General features: G+C 37.7%; 2 protein-coding genes and 1 long non-coding RNA gene across 3 annotated transcripts; all 3 read left to right on the top strand.

Annotated features, from left to right (window-relative positions):
* The first annotated feature begins 3 nt into the window (after positions 1-3).
* Positions 4-524, top strand: LOC114523949 (apoptosis-resistant E3 ubiquitin protein ligase 1-like). Its single transcript, XM_028545016.1, has 2 exons — positions 4-218; positions 292-524. Exons 1-2 carry the CDS (start codon positions 41-43, stop codon positions 522-524), a joined length of 411 nt encoding a protein of 136 aa, XP_028400817.1. The 5' UTR covers positions 4-40.
* Positions 525-7524: 7000 nt separating this feature from the next.
* On the top strand, positions 7525-12062 carry LOC114524083 (NACHT, LRR and PYD domains-containing protein 3-like). Its single transcript, XM_028545198.1, has one exon. It carries the CDS (start codon positions 7601-7603, stop codon positions 11165-11167), a length of 3567 nt encoding a protein of 1188 aa, XP_028400999.1. The 5' UTR covers positions 7525-7600; the 3' UTR covers positions 11168-12062.
* Positions 12063-15209: 3147 nt separating this feature from the next.
* LOC114524070 lies at positions 15210-18045 on the top strand. Its single transcript, XR_003687069.1, has 3 exons — positions 15210-15828; positions 16689-16740; positions 17266-18045. It is a non-coding gene; the product is annotated as an uncharacterized LOC114524070 (long non-coding RNA).
* Positions 18046-19484: the final 1439 nt, after the last annotated feature.

The raw sequence follows: 19484 nt of genomic DNA, 5'->3' as shown, positions 1-19484 counted from the left end.
TTCTGTAATCCTATCAAGGAAAGCAGAGCTGGATCAATTCATGTCTGGCTTGGGTCCATTATTGAATTTGATCAGAAATCATCCAAACTTAACTGAACCGCTTCTAGTATTTGGAAACGATAAACCTCCAACTGAAAAGGAGTTTTTGGCTCTGGTGGAGTTTGAGGATGTTGATGATAAACACAAAGAGTTTTTCACACGCTATGTCACTGAAGAATGTATGTACCCGCGAGTCTTTTTGTTCGTTTTAGTCAATTATAGAAATTGATAAAAATTGTTTAATACTTTTAGCTGAGAGATTGTCAGAATTGTTGATGTTCGCTACGGGATCTACGGTAATTCCACCCATGGGCTTTTCTAAACCATCTACGATCACCGTGCTGCAGAATGGCTCGTCGCTTCCAAACGCCAACACGTGTCCAATGGAACTGGAAGTTCCAGGGCTTGTTGCTACGTATGAGGAGTTCCGGAGAAATATGAATTGTGCCCTTGATAACCAAAAAGAAGGATTTGGTATAATTTAATCAGCCGTTCCTTACTATGTACATTCAAAACTAATCTCGTTTATAAAACATGGAAAAAGTTTAAATTGTTTTGTTAACTATGAACTTAGTATCGACATAACGTGAAGGTTAAAACATTTTTTGTTTGCAATATTGCATTTTATATAAGCACCGAGTCATATAAAACTCTTTGACTTTATTCGTCATTCATATTGTTCAGTATTGTCTAAACGATGTTCAAGGAAGTTTAACACCTCTAAGTATATATCAACACCATGATGAACTGAGTTACGGAGTGGGTCGATTGATCTACGAAGTTCTTCTACATCTGTTTCATCTATAGGCATATACGTTTCAGGTACATCAACTACTTGAGCATCTTCGTTTGGGCATGGACTGTCCCAGTCAACTCCATAATTTTCATAGTCCTGAATATACAGTGTACAATTGAAACGCTGATGTGATTTTACTGAGTTATGATTGTTAATAAATGTAGATAAAAAAAACAGTAGCTATACTTAAATTTTTATACCTGGCATGCAAATTCTTCAGCAATTCTTCTACTAGGATTTGAAAGCATTCCTCTCAACCATAATTGCTCGGGTGATTGGTTTCGTTCTGTGCTAATTGGTCCTTTGCTGTGCCCCTCAGCGAATAATCGCAGATGTCTATTGATTATTGGAAGGTAAACAAAGTGTAATGCAGCCATATGGTGCTCGCTAGATGGATCGAGAATGCCTTCGTCTTCCATATGATAGAATAACTGGTAAAAGAGGTACGTGCACCCTGTGAAGAGGTCCCTCCAGAGCCTTTCTATGCGCTGATTGTGGACGCTTTTTCCAGTTATGTGGCTCCCTCTATCCGGACCTCTTAATGGATGAGACAGCATGTACCAAGCTACTTCTGTGTTCTCTCCACCTTTATCTGAACGAACTCGAGAAGGCAACCCAAATTTTTGCACTGCCGATTGGAACAGTTGGTATACTGTTGAAGCTCTGTTGTTTGTGGAGCAAGCAAGATAGACAATCATTCGCGAAAAACCGTCGATTCCCCCATGGATCACAAATCTCCAACTAATAAAAAGATTACTATAAATGCTGGGGTCGAATCGGAATTATACGTTTATTATTTGCAGTGTAAAGCCATGCGTAGAATAACGAGAGCACTAGAAGCTTCACTTGAGTCAGGAACCTTTAATGTGTGTGTTCCCGCGCATGCGGCATTCACTTGTCCGCCATCTCGCCAGTCAATGCTATTTTCTGGCCACGATATATGGGTTGGCTGCCGTGCCTTCTGGCAAGTAAAATGTATTTTTTTGCGTAAATAAACGAGGCAGGTTGCACCTCTTAGTGGCCATTCTAGTCCGCTCTTATGGTAATACTACGTCACAGCTGTGCCCAGCACTGGTGCCCGTCACTTTTCTGGGGCCTAAGTTGAACATGACGCTTCCAAATAAACTGGGCGCGTTGTCTAAGGCCGGTTTACACTAGCAAAGTTTCTGTGCGCACAGTATGCTTTGAACGAAGTGTATGCACATGTAAACACCTATCAAAGCCTTTGACCGAAGACTTTGAAGGGCTTTGAACGAAGTGGAGCGTGTTCAACTTTGAACACAGAACTTCAAAGACGCCACTTCGTCGGTTTGGAGAGACTATGGCGTAGAAATGAGAGAGCGGTATCTGTGGGGATAAAGTCAAACATCAAAATGTCTACCAAAGTTTCATTCATTTTTGCTGATAAAAATTAAAATAACAAAGAAGCGCTTTCCGTTTACGGCCGTCCATGTTTGATCTGTTGTCTGTGCGACAGGAAACACTGCGCTTTGACCTGTGACAGTGTAAACGTCTGCAGTTCTGTTCGAACGCTATGCTCACACTTTGCTAGTGTAAACCGGCCTTACGAACGGGTATTACCACCTGAGGCAGTACTCAACAAGGGCACTGTGCTCAACATTTTTTTAACCCTTTTTGACTTTGGGCACTGGTTCCGGGCACTCGTCTGAACGTAGCCTTATAATATGCTCACTATACCGTATTAATTTGTGATTCCCATCAATATGCCACAAGGAAAGAGGGCCAGCCACAGAATACTTCCGTCGAGAAATTATACGCATTTCAAGAGCTCGTAAAAGCGTTCCCTCAGGATCTACCCTACGAATTGATTGACGAACACGTGTTTGCTGGATGCACACTCCTCTAGATTTTAAAAGACCCATCATTCTTTTCGAACCAACGTTAGGGAAGTCTTTCTGAATGTTCGATATCACTTCGTCTAGTTGATTATCAGAGAGAGCTGAGTAAGAGTTGGCAGCAGATAATCCAAATTCATGCATTTTCCTTTCTACAGTTCGTTTACTCGTACCGAATAATTCAGCAATCTCCGCCACCTTGAATTTTTTCTCTATTAAAAATTGAAGCTGTTCAAACGGGATTTCAAACCGTGGCCTTCCTCTCTGACCACTGAAGATTCTTTCTGCTGCCACTATCCTTGAATTCTCAGTATTTCTATGCATACATTCTTTAGCCAATTGTATGCAGCTAACCACCTCCTCGTTTAAGATTTGTGAATCGAAATATCTCACAACAATATTGTATATCCAATCCAAACGTTGCTCAATTCTATCTAGCACATTTTCATCGATACTACCTTGCAAAAGCCTTATTGTTGAGTTGAGAATATTTGAGAGTTCTGCTCTTATTTGCTGGCGATTTCCTTCGATTGCATAAGCCTCCGCCATGTTTCACGTATGAATAGCGTCCGCCATCTTTTTTGTGTTTATGAGTTTCTGATTGCCATTCCAAATCAAATGAAATTGCTCCAAATGAAATTGCTCCGAATGAAATTGCTGCGAATGAAATTGGTCATAATGAAATTGTTCGTAATGAAATTGTTCCGAATGAAATTGGTCATAATGAAATTCTCAAGAATGAAATTGCTCAGAATGAAATTGTTCTGAATGAAATTCTGAACAGAAAACAGCTTTCATTGCAAAAACGCATCTTTAAATCGTGTAATTGAATGTCTGCATTAAATAATTTGAACACTTAATTTCAAAAGTGAATGAGGTAATATTGGCGGATATCACACCTCATATATCACGTCAACAGCTTGGGACAAGCAGTGCGAACAAATCTTCTTGCAAGCTTGTGAACAGACTTGCTACAAGATATGATATTTTTATGCGTGTAGTCATCCGAAGCAGCGTGACCAGGTTTTCTGAACGGCAATTACCAAATTAGGTGACAGAAATTACTACATGAGACCAAAAATCACTACGCACCATTTATCCCGCATTATCATTGGTAATTCCAAATCTTTTTCCAAAATATCGCTACTTTAGCCTAACGCCAGAGTCGCTTTCTGTAATTTTCTCAAAAAAGTTTTCTCTGATTTTAAGAAAAATTACTGCAGTAATTACTACAAATTTACGAAAAATTACCAAAAATTACAAAAAGCAATTAAAATTACTACGTCTGGTCACACTGATCCCGAAGCTCTATCGTGGCTCAGTGCCAGTGGGCCAATTCAGTGTTTCCACTTTAAAAGATTTCTTTCTGACTCAAAGAAATTTACAATTGGAAAAAGGAAATACAAATTTGAAGTCAATGAATTCGAGCGATTCGAGAGAGACGCGACAGTGTGGGCTAAGATATATATCGCGAAGTAAATATTCTTATCTCTTTCAAGATGATGGACAGTATTAAAGAATACTCAATACCCAAGAGATTTAGCATCATATCCTACGCATGTGTGATCATCCATTTTCACTGTGGATTAATCTTTATAGCAATTACCACGGCTCTGAGACTCAGCGAGATGGAAAAGTTCAGTTGTGCTGTTTACACAAAACATGCAACTCACAAAAGTTATGTCGAGAAAAAGTGTTTTTCAATCTACGACGACGAGTACAACTCTCTGGTCCTACTAAATACCGCCCGGGAGTGCCCGAGAGCCGCTGAGAGCAGCTGAGAGCGCCCGGGGGAACGCAAGGGTGAATAAATCTATGTGTGATCCCTTTTGAAGACTTTTGACTTCTTTTTTTCAACAAAAACAATGTTTAAAAGTGATTTTCAACCAGCCCCGGCAACGAACACTGCTGAAGGGCCGCCCACGCAGGAAGCTATGTGAAACATGATATTTGAGATGTTTTTAACAGCCTGAAATATACATAAAAATGTATATACTTTTTGTATGTATATTTTGGCAGTTACAGAATCAATTGACCAAAAGCTGTCATCGAAGACGAACTTGCCACACTGCATCCTCTATGAGCTACAGCTATGTTATTGAATTCGATTAGTTTAAGGTGGTAAATATATCTTACTAAATGTATGCCATAATAGGTTCAAATTATACTATAGATAGCCCGACACAAGATTACAGAGATATTGCGTTTGAGAAGCCGTAGCGCAAACTGATCAAACATATATACTAACTTGTTAATCTTTACATTACACCGAACTCGGCGTATATAATCGTATAACGAATTTCAAATTTGATTGTTGACAATAACATTTTCCCGCCAAAAGCTCATTTCGAAATAAAGTTTTAAAAGCAAATTGTTTGCTATGTTGATTCCTTTAGTTAAGGTAGAAACTGAAGATCGCCGATCAATGACAGTGAAACATAGAAAGCACTCTTTTATTTTAACCATGTTGTGAAACATGGTCTCGATGAAATGAGTAACATTAAGAATGTTAATATAGTGGAGTATGTAGGCAACTACCCAGAACAAAATCTACCGCACGGGAACAGTAAAAAATCTGTTGGCGATTATGTCCGCACTTCATGTTCAGTTAAAAAAAAGTTGGCAGACATGACAGCAAGAAATAAAAAGCCACGTGAAATATACGAGGAAATGGCACTTGATAGTTCAAGTTCTGCGACGAGAGATTTGAAAGAGGTACAGAATGCTAAATACAATACCGGGAAAAAAACGAGAATTGAAAAAGGTCATGTTTACAGGAATAACGTCGCTGACGAGGTACAGGCGTTGTTAACTGACATTCATAGCCACCCTTTTATCCAGGAAATCGTGCAAACCAAAGGGAAACCCCCATGCGTTGTACTTTATTTAGAAGACAATTTGAACGATGTTAAACAGTTTTGTTCGTCGAATGCCAGAAATCCAAGTGTTCTTGGGATAGATAGCTAGAACATTTAATCTTGGTGCATGTTTCGCGACAACATTGGTGTACCAGCACAATAATTTGAAAAGAAAAGGGACGAATAACTCCCCAATTATGCTTGCGGCAATTTATTTGCATTGGGACGGTTCATACGAGACATACCACAGATTTTTTGCCCATCTTCAAATAAATTAGGAATGGACATTGGTGGGACTCAATTGCGACTTGTCATTCGGTCCGACGAGGAGGCAGCACTGACAAAACTATCTGCCAACTGGAAAACCATGAAATTGCCTGACTTGGTTGACAGACTGCATAAAATTGTTATGTTGCAACAGGTAGATTGCAGAAGAGCATTGCATGGCCAAGGTAACTACGAGTTAGCACCCTGGATGGTCAAACTACAGGTTCAGCATGTACAATGGACGCAAAAACAGTGGCGTAGCCAGCCTGACGATTTAGTCATGCTATGCAAATTTTATGTTATTATCATTATTCATTTCTTTAGAAATTTATTGTTTTCACAGTCAATGAACACCAAAATATTAGCATAGCATGACTAAATTGTCGGGCTGGCTACGCCACTGCGCAAGAAACAGAAGAAAAGAAAGAAAAAATATTTAAAACATTTTAAAAAGGTCTACCAGCAAAGAAAAAGAATAAAATAATCTAAAACATTCCACAAACCGAGAACTAAGAGGCAATAATTAGATAAAGATTAAAATACCTGGGGTCAGTTGTATCAAGCCCGTTTAGCTTTGACAGAAAAATAAAATAAAACTTTCCCAGTTCTCTTGAATCAGTCAACTCGAATATTATGAACCAAATATGTTGTTCTAAACATTATGATATCGTCGTTGTATTAAGATTAAAAACCTTTAGTTTGCTAGTTGAATAAAAGGATAGCCTTGTTTAAGCTAAACGGGCTTGATACAACCGGCCCGCGTAGTAATCATAGCATATATACTAGCTCTAATACTCCTTTAACTATAACTATATGAAATAATAACATGATATTTTATGCATGTACAGTCTGGCGTGGTTTGGTGTGTTTTTGTACAATCCACAATTCCTGTACATTTTTACGTATATTTCAGGCTGTTAAAAACATCTCAAATATCATGTTTCACATAGCTTTCTGCGTGGGCGGCCCTTCAGCAGTGTTCGTTGCCGGGGCTGCCTTCATTTCAATAGGGGGGAGCTTTTTTGGGACACCCTGTGTAATAATACGGGTACAATTATTAAAATATGCATGTCGATTTTCAAAGCGACCGTGATTTGTGTATGTAGAACTTATAGAGAAATCGTAATCCAAAACAATTCCGTTTATGTTTACGTCTATAAAGGCGGTTTTCCACTTACAGCGAAATCGTTCGCTAGCGAAATATTTCCAAATTTTCTTTTGAATTTTAACAGCATAGATAAATTAGTGCTTTATTTTTATACTATAGAGTCGAGCCTAGAGTCAAGCAATGAACACACAAGCATTATTTATTTTATCTCCAGTTTCAACGCAAAAAAAATCTAGCAGCCCAATTTGAGGACAAATCAGAAGCTTAATTCATGGTTAACTGCACAGCGGTTTTTCCCTAACCCTATTCAGTTGGCTTGTATTTCTGTAATCTGTCTGGAAATGACAGGTCTTGTAACAAAATCCGGACATCACAATTTGTCATTGTCGCGGTTTTGTAGTACTCAAAATTTTACATTTTAAAAATTTGGGATGAATTTGTATTCTGTGGATGTCCTTTCTCAAGGCTCAGAGCAACTGAGCAAGTTGGACCGCTTGGTTTTCATGTGACGAAGTATAAAATACAGACCAATCGAAACACCACTAAAGGCACATGACCATCAGCAATATCAAGTTACAAATTCTTGCGTAAAAAATTCGCCCTGTGCAAGAAGCGACATAATCGGCTAAATTGCTAAAATATTTATTTCAAATCAAATATCCTTCCTTTACCAAGAATGATGGATGGGATAAAAGAATATATGAAGCCCAAGAGATTTAGCATCTTATCCTACATATGTGTGGTCATCCATTTTCACTGTGGAGTGATATTCACAGCAATTACCACGGCTCTGAGACTCAGCGAGATGGAAAAGTTCAGTTGTGCTGTTGACACAAAACATGCAACTCACAAAAGTTATGTCGAGAAAACGTGTTTTTCAATCTACGATGACGAGTACAACTCTCCCGTGAAATTTTCTGCCTTCGTTCTGTTCAATTTTGGTTCTGTTGTTGTTGTGAGTGTCGTTTATTCGCTTGCTGTTGGCAATCGTATCGAAGATGCAGAGAGACTCTCGGGCGGAAGTGATAAACCTCAAACAGTTGCGAGAGGGAACACTGAACAAGGTAGAAAAACCTTTTGTGTTTTCAATTTCTATTTGTTCCACCTTGTGGCTCGTTCAATGCTCTGTATGTTATTCACAATTCTACAACATACTGTATTATATCCGAGTGGTTTTGATACACAGTTCAGTTGTGTTTATCCCGAATTGAGATCAGTTGATCCTAACATGACTCCAGTAAATAATAGAAGTGCCAACTTATCCAGTGTAAAATGTACGAACTCGGCTGCCAAAGATAAACAGTTTTGGTTGACAATTGTATCTGTTTGTAATCTCATTTTTGCTGTAATTGCATTAGCGGAAGTTGTTTATCTGCTATTGATGCGATTTCCCAGTGTCACCCCTCAATCTTCTGTTACTTGGTCATGTGATTGGCAATTTATTAATAAACACTTTCTTCGAAAGCAATATGTACCTAACAGTTGTGACATTTACAAGCAAAAGGTTTTAAAGCCTTGTCTGACACCTGATATAAATTACGGTTTGAATGATATAAGCTTGGATGATATGTTTATTGATGTTGTTATCCATACTGAGCGAGCTCCACACAGGTTTTCAAAAGAAATGTCTAGGCATGAGATCTACGATGTTTATACAAAAATCCCTGAAAAGTCGATACATCTGAAACAGATTAAAGATCTGTTTTATGCAAACAAAGATACTAACTATAACGTCCCTTCCACTATCTTGGTAATTGGTCGTCCGGGGATTGGAAAAACTGTTTTGACCAGGAAAATTATGTACGATTGGGCAAAAGAACATAATGATGAAATCTATCACAACAAGGTCCCTTTCTACTTTAAATTCCGAGAGTTCAATTTCAATGAGATGCAAGACATAACAATTAAAAAATTTCTACAGTTTGGAACTGAACTGAGTGAAGATGAGTTTGAAAGTATTTTTGAAGAAATTTGGAGAAATCCACAAAATGCTATTTTCATTTTTGATGGTTTGGATGAATCTGGTGTCAGTCTTGGTGAAAATTATCAGCGTGTCCTAGCTCAGTCAAAAAAGTATTCGAATAATGACGTTTCTTGCCAAATGTCAGCAATGTCTTTTTTTCTCAAAATCTTGTCTGGCGATATGTTACCAGGAGCAACAGTCTTGGTGACCAGCAGGCCAACTGTGAATGATGTTTTATGCAAAATGAAATTTGACAGAACTGTTGAGATTATTGGGTTCACATCAGATAAAATTGAACAGTATGTTAAACAATTTTGTGCTAATCATAAGAGGTGCGATCTAGAAGCAACGATATTGAGTCATATTAAATCGTCATCTGAACTGATGAATTTATGCTACATTCCAGTGAATTGTTTTATTGTTTGTGTTTGTCTGTTCGAATGTCTCATTGACTCAGAGGGTGATATTGGTGCTCTACCAACTACTTTGACTGAACTGTACGAGTCAGCTTTAGTCTACTTCAACACGTATCTTGACCGAAACGAAAACAAAGAAGAAGTTTTGAATAAATTTCAAGAGTTGGCTTTTAATGGTATGAATAACAACGTGCTGATTTTCAGTGGCAAGCTTGTTAACGAGGAAATGAAACAATCAGGATTATTAAATTCTTTACCCAAACCAAGTTTTCAAATTCAAATACAGGTTTGCTTCATTCATTTAACAATACAAGAATTTCTCGCAGCAAAGTATATTGTGGAAACAAAAACACCCGAACAAGTAAAAGAATTTATATCTTCTCATATCAAACATGACAGATGGCATCTTGTGCTTCAGTTTCTTGCTGGATTGTTGCGAGAGAAAATGAAGACATCTCCTAAATACAGAAGCTGCGTGTTGATGTTTAAAAAATATCTCAGTATAAATGAAATAAATTATTATTGGATACATCTTGATCAAATATTAGTGATGAAATGTTTAAGAGAAACAAAGAATGAAAATATTGCCGAAGAAATTGTTGCGAACTCGATTTTAAAAGATGCGACTGGGATATCATGCTCACTGTCTGTCGAACAATTGCTTTCTCCAAGCGATGCAGCAGCAGTTGTGTTTCTTTGCAAGCATATGAAGGATTTAAATACTTTACGCGTGCTCGGTTTATCTAGTTCGGATTGTTTGCTAGAATTAGTTAAATTACTCCAAGGAAGATGCATGAAATCACTCTACATCGTTCGTTGTCATCTTAGTGACTTGTGTCTGGAGCGTCTTGGTGCATTATTGAAATCTGAATGTCAGGTGAATCACGAGTGTTCTAAGCTGACTGAGTTGAATCTTGGAAATAACAATATTACTGCTGCTGGTATGGCTCATGTTTTAGATAATCAGGTTTATAATCAGTTGACAGACCTTGACCTTAGCTACAATCCTATTCGTGATGAAGGTGTTCGTATTCTATCTATCGCAATGCAAGAAAGACAGTTAAAACTTGATACTCTGTTTCTTATCTCCTGTGCTTTGACCAGTGAGAGCATGCCTTGGCTTGTGAAATTTCTCGGTAATGAACATTGCAGACTAAGATCCTTGACACTTGGTAGGAATGCTATAAGAGATGAAGGTTTTCGTGACTTGTGCAGTGTTCTTGGAAAGGAAACATGTAACCTTACTTACTTAAGTGTTCGCGAATGTTCTTTAACAGAAAAATGTATGTCAACGTTGTGCGACGCTCTTGATGAAGAACATTGTGGATTAAGATACTTGAACCTTGCTGACAATGCTATAGGGGATGAAGGTTTACGTACTTTGTGCAGTGTTCTTGGAAAGGAAACATGTAACCTTGCTGCCTTGAATCTTTCTGGCTGTTTTTTAACAAAGAAATCTATGTCCACGTTGTGCGGCGCTCTTGATGAAGAACATTGTGGACTAACAAAATTGGACCTTAAAAGAAATTATTTAGGTGATGAAAGTGTACGTGAATTGTGCGTTGTTCTTCAGAACCGAACATGTCATCTTACCAGGTTAGCGATTTCCAGTTGTTCGTTAACAGACGAATGCATGCCGAGCTTGTGCCAGGCTCTTGGAGATGAACGATATAAGCTCACTATGTTGGATATAAGTAAAAATGGATTCACAGATAAACATTTACCATTACTCGCAGACGCAGTTAAACGTCGGGGATGTGATTATGTTGGTTGTTTGTGTATTGAGAGAGATAACTTTACTATAGAAGGTTTAAGATTGCTTGAAAAGGCCTCGGGACGATTCCAAATCGATATCTGTGGTTGATGTTTCATTCAGAAAGCGATTTACTCTTATTTAAAAGGTTCTAGCACACGGAGCGACAAGTCGCAGGAACATGTCGCCTGAAACGAGTCACACGAGCGTCAGGAGCGGCAATGTTGGGCAAAAACAAATCGCCTGAATGCAAATAGTCATGGGAATGATGTTTTGAAATACGCGACACGGCGCATAGTAATCTCAGGTCATATCTCCCGGGGAAGATATTTGTCCTGCGACACGGTGACTTCTCGCTTCGTGTTTTTGAACTTTAAATCGTTAAAGACTTTATAAACAAGTATTGCATGGTTATCAGTAAGGAAGGTGAAGCATTTGACAAACCATGTTGTTCACGTACCAGGTCGCAGGTAAAACACGGTTTGAAGACTAAACGACTGAGACAATACAATTCATTAACCATGTTTTTGTGCGTTTGTGCAGAATTTGTTCACATCTCGTGTGCAGTCACGTGTCGCTTGTATTTGAAACAAAAGCAACCAGTTACGTTATTATATCCAATAATTGGTTGGGAGGTGGTGCATATTTATATATTCATTTTTTGCCGACGAATTTTTTTGTACGCATATTTGTTTTCAAAAGAAATCTGTTGAGCAGAGCTGAATATATAAATATGCGCCCTTGTTTCAGTCCTGGTACCGTTTGTGTAAAATGCTTAACTAGATTTTGGGTAGTTATATGGTAGCTAACTCGAAAATACAAGATTCTGATTGGCCAATTCTGCCACAAATCAATTTTCAATCAAGTATCATGCCCATTGTTATGGGGAGAACAGATGCGTAGAAGTCGCTGTAATGCTGTAATCAGAAGTCACTGTAAATAAATGCTGTTATCAGAAGTCACTGTAATGCTGTAATCCCTCCTCGAGATGGTGTGGGGAGGGCCAGGGAACTGGGAAGGGGGGCTTTGACTTTGGATGATACTTTTGGGAGCCACTTGCCCACTTCTCCCATCATCGTGCATGTGAGTTAGATGGAAACGAATAGATATGTGCCTCTGCATTTTAGCAACTGCCAGACGAGCAGCTTCGGACTTGTTGTCTCATTAAACGCGAGCCATCTCGTACAATTTCAGCCTTTATCGTCTTATCGATGACGAATTTCTTGCCCACGGTAATTCTTTTAGTTTGACTTTAGCTCTTATAACTCTGCCCGAAAAGAGTAGAAGGCAGTTTTAGTTTTCTGCAAAGCCTTTAGAACTTAATTCAAAGATATAATTTACTCCAGTTGAAGCGAAGGTTGGTGGTTATAGGATGCAGCTGGACCGCACGACATCAAAACGTCCGCAAATTCACACAGATTTTAGCGCGTATATATTACCTTTTTCATTTCGCCAATAAGCTCCGAGAAAAAGCTAGTCGTGCCCTCTCTTCATGAAAGGCGAGTTATCTTGAGCCATTTCAGTCTTGTTCACGAATTTCATCGTCAAGCTTGGCTTGAAGTCGTCAGAATCTTGTCTGAATTAAATAAAAAGCAACGTTAGTGTTATAAGAAAAATTTCAAAGTGAACACAAAGCGAATAAACCTAGATTTTTGGGCATTACACGTGGTGAAGTTGGACTACTTGGGAGAAATATTCGCCCAAATCTCTCACAAAAGCAAATAAATATTCGTAAAGAAAAAGGCATATTACATGTTTTTACACCAACGACAGCGCGACAGAGATACTGAAACTTCTCTTCTGTAGAAAGACGTTATCATTGATAACGATTTCAGATGAAATTTTGAGCATCAGAAGTGACTTGTCTTTATGCTTTGAAGACCAGAGCCCAAATGAAGCCTCAAACAGGTGGCATGGTAGATGACTTATGACTAATAAATTAGCCCAACATTGTGATAAGCGGGCCTTTGTTTGTTTTAACTGGGGAACTGGGCATTTGACCATTTAACCAGCGTGGTTATCTATGTTAAAATATTTGACATCATAACCAAAGCCGTGGTGATATTGTTTAATGTTTGTATATGAGCACGAAACATGCTTCCAACTTCCAGCGTGGTTATCCATATCAAAATATTTCACATAGCATCTTAGCATGGTATATTGTTTAATGTTCGTATATCAGCACCTGACATGCTTGCAACTTTATAATTATAGGACATGCATTTGACCATTAAAACAGCATGGGTATCCACATGAAAAAATTTTACATCATAACCAAAGCATGGTTTTGTTTAATGTTTCAGTGTATGTGCAGGAAACATGCTTCCAACCAGCGACGTAGCCAGGGGGACGTAGCCGCCGTTTACCCCCCCCCCGTTGAAAAATTTATTGTTAATATATCAGTTGATTCGAAATTATTAAGAAGAATTAAATCTACTCTGTCTTTCAAGTATGCTTGTTTTATTCAGTCCGGGCTAAAAGTCAGTGTTGGTTGACTTATGTTGTCATGTTAGACAATCTGAAACTCTAGCCTCACGGCCCCCCCACCCCCTCCTCTACATCCCTGTTCACGAGTGCCCTCGCATAGTCGCATTCATACGCGAGTGCCCTCGAATGCCCTCGCATTTGTATTCGCGTGAAAACGCACAAATTGTAACAAGTCTGCGGCAGATTTTTTACAAGTTTGTTCACAAGCTTTCAACAAGATTTGTTCGCACTGCTTGCTCTAATTCGTTGTAACAAGTTTGCAACAAGCTGTTAACAATTTGTAGCAAGTCCGATGGCACTATAAAACTTGTTACAAGATTGTCGGTTCTGACAAGTATTTTCAGATATGATACAACAACATTGCTACGAACTTGACAGCAAAAGATTGTAGCAATATTGTCACATCATTTTTTACCAGACTTGTTGGAACAGACTTGTAGCAAGTCTTTTGATTCAACAAGTTCGTTACAACTTGTTAACAAGTTGTGCCATAACGTCAACAGCTTGGGACAAGCAGTGCGAACAAATCTTCTTGCTAGCTTGTGAACAGACTTGTTACAAGATATGATATTTTTACGTGTGTAGTCATCCGAAGCAGAGTGACCAGGTTTTCTGAAGGGCAATTGCCAATTTAGGTGACAGAAATAACTACATGAGACAAAACATAACTACGCACACATTTATCCCGCATTATCATTGGTAATTCCAAATCTTTTTTCCAAAATATCCCTACTTTACCCTAACAGAATCGCTTTCTGTAATTTTCTGAAAAAAGGTTTCTGTAATTTTAAGAAAAATTACTGTAGTAATTACTACAAATTTCCAATTACTACAATCATCCGAAAAATTACCAAAAATTTGGGCCGGGGCCAATTTCAGATCAGTGGGGCCAATCCATTGGGCCCACTGAGCTATATAATAATTCCTGGAGGACCGGCTCCTCATTTTTCGGTAACTTCGCCGCCATCTTTTTGAAGCCGAAAACATGGCGGACTTCGCCCTTCTGCGCATGCGTAAAAGCTCTGCTGACGCCACATGGTCCTAAATGGCCATGGTAGTTACCACTGACCAGGCTCAAATCTGAGCCCGCTTCGAAAACATTCCCCTCCTGGATTTTTTAAAAAATTTTTATTTTGTGCGAAACCTTGTTGTTTTCGATATATTTTATTAACTATAGTACGAAAAAAAATTATTTCAAGATGTATACAAGTCGTACACGTTGTTTTTACCAATACCAGGCCAAATAAGTATTATAACTTCAAAAAATATGGAAAAAAACGTCAACTACCTCACCGGTAATTTTCATTTTTCCGAGTTTCATTGATTTATTCATGTTTAATATTTTACAATCCGCATGAAATCCAATTGATTTTTGAACTTCTAGAGGAAACGTCTAAGAATTTCTTAACTTTTTGTATGCCTGAAATTGTTTGGATCTTTTATGGAGATCAACATTTTATGTGCAGAAAATACAATTTCAGCTAAGTCATATTTGATTTATAGCATTGCTCATTTAGCATTCCTGACCATGGATGCACCTTGATACAGTCTAATACCTGTGATATTGTCCATTGTGACAATGATTAGTAGCCAACATATTGAGAATTGTATTTCAGAATTTATAGCTGATATGTTACCAAATGGTGTAGGTTTTCTTTTACTGCAGTTACAGTGATTTCATGTTTCAAAGGAACTTTCACAATGAAATGGGGCTTATTCACTCTCAATTATGCTGAATTATCCCCATTAACTAGCCCTCTTGGGGGGGGGGATGATTTAGGAAATTATTTAAGAAAGGTTACTTGTTATTGATTTGAGACACAATCCACACAATGAGTCAATGTTTGTATTCATTTATTTGAATTAAACTGTAAGAAAAAGGTTAAAATTAAATCAATATGGCATAATCAATGAGCAGCTCATGTGTATGATACATTGCATTTTGCTCTAATTCAATATTTGCTGCCGCAGCGAGGTCGCCTGAGCGACCGAGCAAGGCAGCAGTCCTAAATTTGAAATAGCGTGCGAAATCTTGATTTTTGCCAAGAGCGATGCATTGTGGTCACACTTTTCGCAGTTCTTTTTTCAACCATAATGCATTTCGGTTCTTTGAATAAAACCTTCGTGGTCGCAATTGTTTGCTCTTTCACGTCTACGTTTCAAAGACCAAGGTAAGCCTATTTATTCCCTTGTCAAACATTTACACAATTATACTCGTGTGGTAAACATGCAGTCGTATCCTTTTAGATTGTAATACACTGGCGTCGTCTGGAGTTTAACTTTAGGTGAGTTTTTTAGGTTCGATATTACTGATCAACTTATAAGTTATTTTAATATACTTTGGATTTACAGTGAATTTAAAGTATTTCGTTTTACTTTGTATTTTACTTAGTGTATAACCGCGCTGTAATATAAATTCACACGCGCTTAGGCATATTAAAAAAGATCGACCTCGTGTAGTTGTTTGTGTGTACGGATTTTGCGATGCTATCAGGATTTTTTATTCTAAAGCCTATTCTCGATGTACTTCTATGTCTACGAGTTAAATATAAGTTATTGATCGTTTTAGGTTTTAATTTATTATACAGTCTGAACGTTTTACGTTGGCGTCACATTTCCGTATTTCACGAGTTGGGAGTTTACTATATACCGTAGAAAGGGTCTTGTTTTACTACGGCTCTACTTATACTTTAAACACAAAAATATTTTATTTTATAGTCGTTCGTATTTTACTTTGTGTATCTGTATATTGCGCGCTTTACTGACATCAAGAAATTCGACCTCGTGTTATAGTCGTGTAGTTGTTTGTGTGGCTTTGCTGCCGCGTATGCATGCACCAAAATTTTATTTTCACGTTTTTATTCTGCATTGCCCATTGAGGATTATCTTATCTTATCAGGATTATCTTTATCTTAGTTATATTTTTTACTCAAAACTATTTTGTTAGTCATGGGCGTGTATAATGCGCGCTGTATAGACTTGTGCAGAAATTCGACCTTGTGTTTTTGTTTGTGACAATGCTGCCGTCTACACAGAAGCTTTCAATTTCCGCCATTTGTATTCTACTTTGCCGACAGGATCCTTTATAAAGACTTCAAAAAGTTATTTTTGACACAGTTTAATCGTAAGTTATTCACCGTTTTAGGTTTTGATATACTGGCAGAACGTTTCAACGAAAACATACTATATAAAAAAGGGTGAGTTTTTTTAAGCTACCTCGTGTTAGTCGTGTAGTTGTTTGTGTGGCCTTGCTGCCGCCTATGCATGCACGAAAGTTTTTAATTTCACGTTTTCATTCTGCATTGCCCATTCAGGATTATCTTTTTATAAAGGCTTTATCTTAGTTATGTTTTTTACTCAAAAATATTTTGTTAGTCATGGTACTTGGTACTTTGTATAACCGCGCTGTATGTTGCGCGCTTTTCATTCGGATTATCTTTTTGTAAAGCCCTTACCTTATTTATACTTTTAACTCAAAAATGTTTGTTAGTCATAGTACTTGATATTTTACTGCGTGTATAAGCGCGCTGTATAATGCGCACTTTATAGACTTGTGAAGAAATTCGACCTCGTGTTGTTGCATGTTTGTGACATTGCTGCCGTCTACACAGAAGCTTTCAATTTCCGCCCATTTGTATTCTACTTTGCCGACAGGATCGTTTATAAAGACTTCAAAAAGTTATTTTTGACACAGTTTAATCCTAAGTTATTCACCATTTTAGGTTTTAATATACTGGCAGAACTATACTGTGCTATTTCAGGATGGCACATCCACGACCACCCTATTGCAGCTGTTTGACGACAAACTACAGCAATTATTCAACATCTACAAAGAGCAAAACATGCACTTGCGATACCGAGTTTGAGGGAACTGACGACGAAATTCTTTTAACTGTTGAGGCGAAAGTACTCTTTAACAACAAAAGAAATGTTGTCTCCATAGAGAAGCTTTCTACTTCATAACATATATATACAGCATGCTTATATAAACTATATTCTTTAGACGGTCAACATTAGATTGTGCATGACTTTGTAGCCGAAAACATTTCAGCCATTCTTACCACTTTTTAGAAGTTTTGCATGTACTGTTCTGTTATCTTTGTTCTGTTATCTTTGTTCTGACATTTTAAATTCCACAGAAACGCTCTTTAGTGTAAATATTTTTTCTATGAATAGAATGTTTCTCCAATGCCTTACTATTTAACCATTTATATAAATTACTTTAGGCAGAAACACTAAATATAACTGTATTGTTGTTTTTCAAGATTATGCGGCGAACTATAAACGTATCTTTACCCCTTAGTTCGGTATTAGGCAGATTTAAAAAGACCTCACGGTCGTCAAATGTCAACTTAAAAATGACGTTCTATCTCCATGCAAGCATACGTTTTTGGCGTCTATATAAATCTGCTTAACATAATGATAAGTACAATTTTTTGTCTTATTTCTGTGACAACTCTGTGTTTTGCTATTGAAGGCAGCATTACTACCCTTAGGGTAACCTAGTTCAGAACAAAGGAATGAAAGGATGCAAGCCATCTCTTGCTTTTTTTCCAATTAGCATCATATTCCTGCAAAATAAGAGAAATCTGATAAGTCTCACTTTCACAAAGTGAGTACAAGGTACAGCAATTATAGCTAGTAAACCATGATAAATCCTGTCAAAGAAAATATTAGGCTTTAACTGCCACTCCACTGACTCCAGTGGTTGTTAAATAACCTGCCTGAACCCCTGCCAGGTCAGGCAAATAAATCAATATAAAGTGACTAGTATGTCTTGTTCAGCTAAAAATATACAGTCTGCCACATACCCACAAACTTATAACTTGTATACATTCTACTAAAAGTTTGGCTGTTTGAAAAAATTGCATTATGAAAATTTACCAAAAAGGCTGACATAAAAAAACTAGTACACTGTAACATAGCAATAAAACTTTTATTGAATTAATAATTATGAAATTAAAATATGTTGTTGGCATACATTTTTTCTTTTCAGTTCTCATAACAGACGTTTTGATAGACTTACTGGCTTTGAGCTTTAATTTTGAGTCGTATACTAGTTATATACTAAAGTCCAGACGGAAGAAACGAAAATATTTCAAAAAGATTACCTGATTCTCTTCCGATAAAACATTTACTACATCACAAGTAGATCAAGAAACCACAGCTTCGATAATTTGTAAAACAGGGAAAGCCCGGAAACGAAGAAACAATTTTAATTTATTATTTTAAAAACAAAAAGGTAGGAAAAAATTATTCACCGAAAACCAAAAGTATTTTTTATCAAAAACCAGGAGGGAGATGACTTATTTTTTGTCTTTGGATCGCGGTTTGTCAGCGGTAACTACCCAGGCCATTTAGGACCATGTGGCGTCAGCAAAGCCTAAAATCCGCCATCTTTTTGGCTTGGCTTCACTTGATGATGGCGAGCATAGAGATTATAAATAAAACTAGAGGAGTCATCGAGGAGAAATTGGGGAGCGCGTTAATGGGGGGCAAATTCAAGTCCCGGATGTTCACTCATTCACGATGTCCGAGGCCAAAATAAGTCGTTTTTAACGAGTTTTTTTTATTTCTAAAAGTTTTTTTGCCTAAAATATCGTTTCAGGATGTCTAAATTAGTAGAACCAGTTTCAAAAAGCACTGTTTTTCCTTAAAAAACCGGCAAAGCGACCTGAAAAACGAATATAGTTTTTTTAAAATTGTTGCTAACGTGGTTGCTAAGGAGGCATTGATCTAGCCAATCAGCGCTTGGCTTAGCATCCGGGACTTGAATTTGCCCCCCATTATCGCGCTCCCTTTTTCGACTGATGTTTTTGATACCAATGCCTCCTCCTCTAGTGTTATTTATAATCTCTATGATGGCGAGCCGGTCCTCCAGGAATTATATTAGGGAACTTAAGCACTGACGTTTTTGAACGCGGCGACGGCTACCGGAAGT

The sequence above is a fragment of the Dendronephthya gigantea genome, unplaced genomic scaffold (genome assembly GCF_004324835.1).
Source record: "Dendronephthya gigantea isolate DGI-Jeju-01 unplaced genomic scaffold, DenGig_1.0 000029F, whole genome shotgun sequence".
Lineage (NCBI taxonomy): Eukaryota > Metazoa > Cnidaria > Anthozoa > Malacalcyonacea > Nephtheidae > Dendronephthya > Dendronephthya gigantea.
Note: the sequence above shows the minus strand (reverse complement) of the source record. Positions and strands in the feature narration are given on the sequence as shown.

Coding starts and splice junctions, on each gene's coding strand:
- LOC114523949 (XM_028545016.1), top strand. CDS start 41: ATGTCTGGCTTGGGTCCATTATTGAATTTGATCAGAAATCATCCAAAC. Junction 219..291: donor ACGCTATGTCACTGAAGAAT/GTATGTACCCGC, acceptor TAATACTTTTAG/CTGAGAGATTGTCAGAATTG.
- LOC114524083 (XM_028545198.1), top strand. CDS start 7,601: ATGATGGATGGGATAAAAGAATATATGAAGCCCAAGAGATTTAGCATC.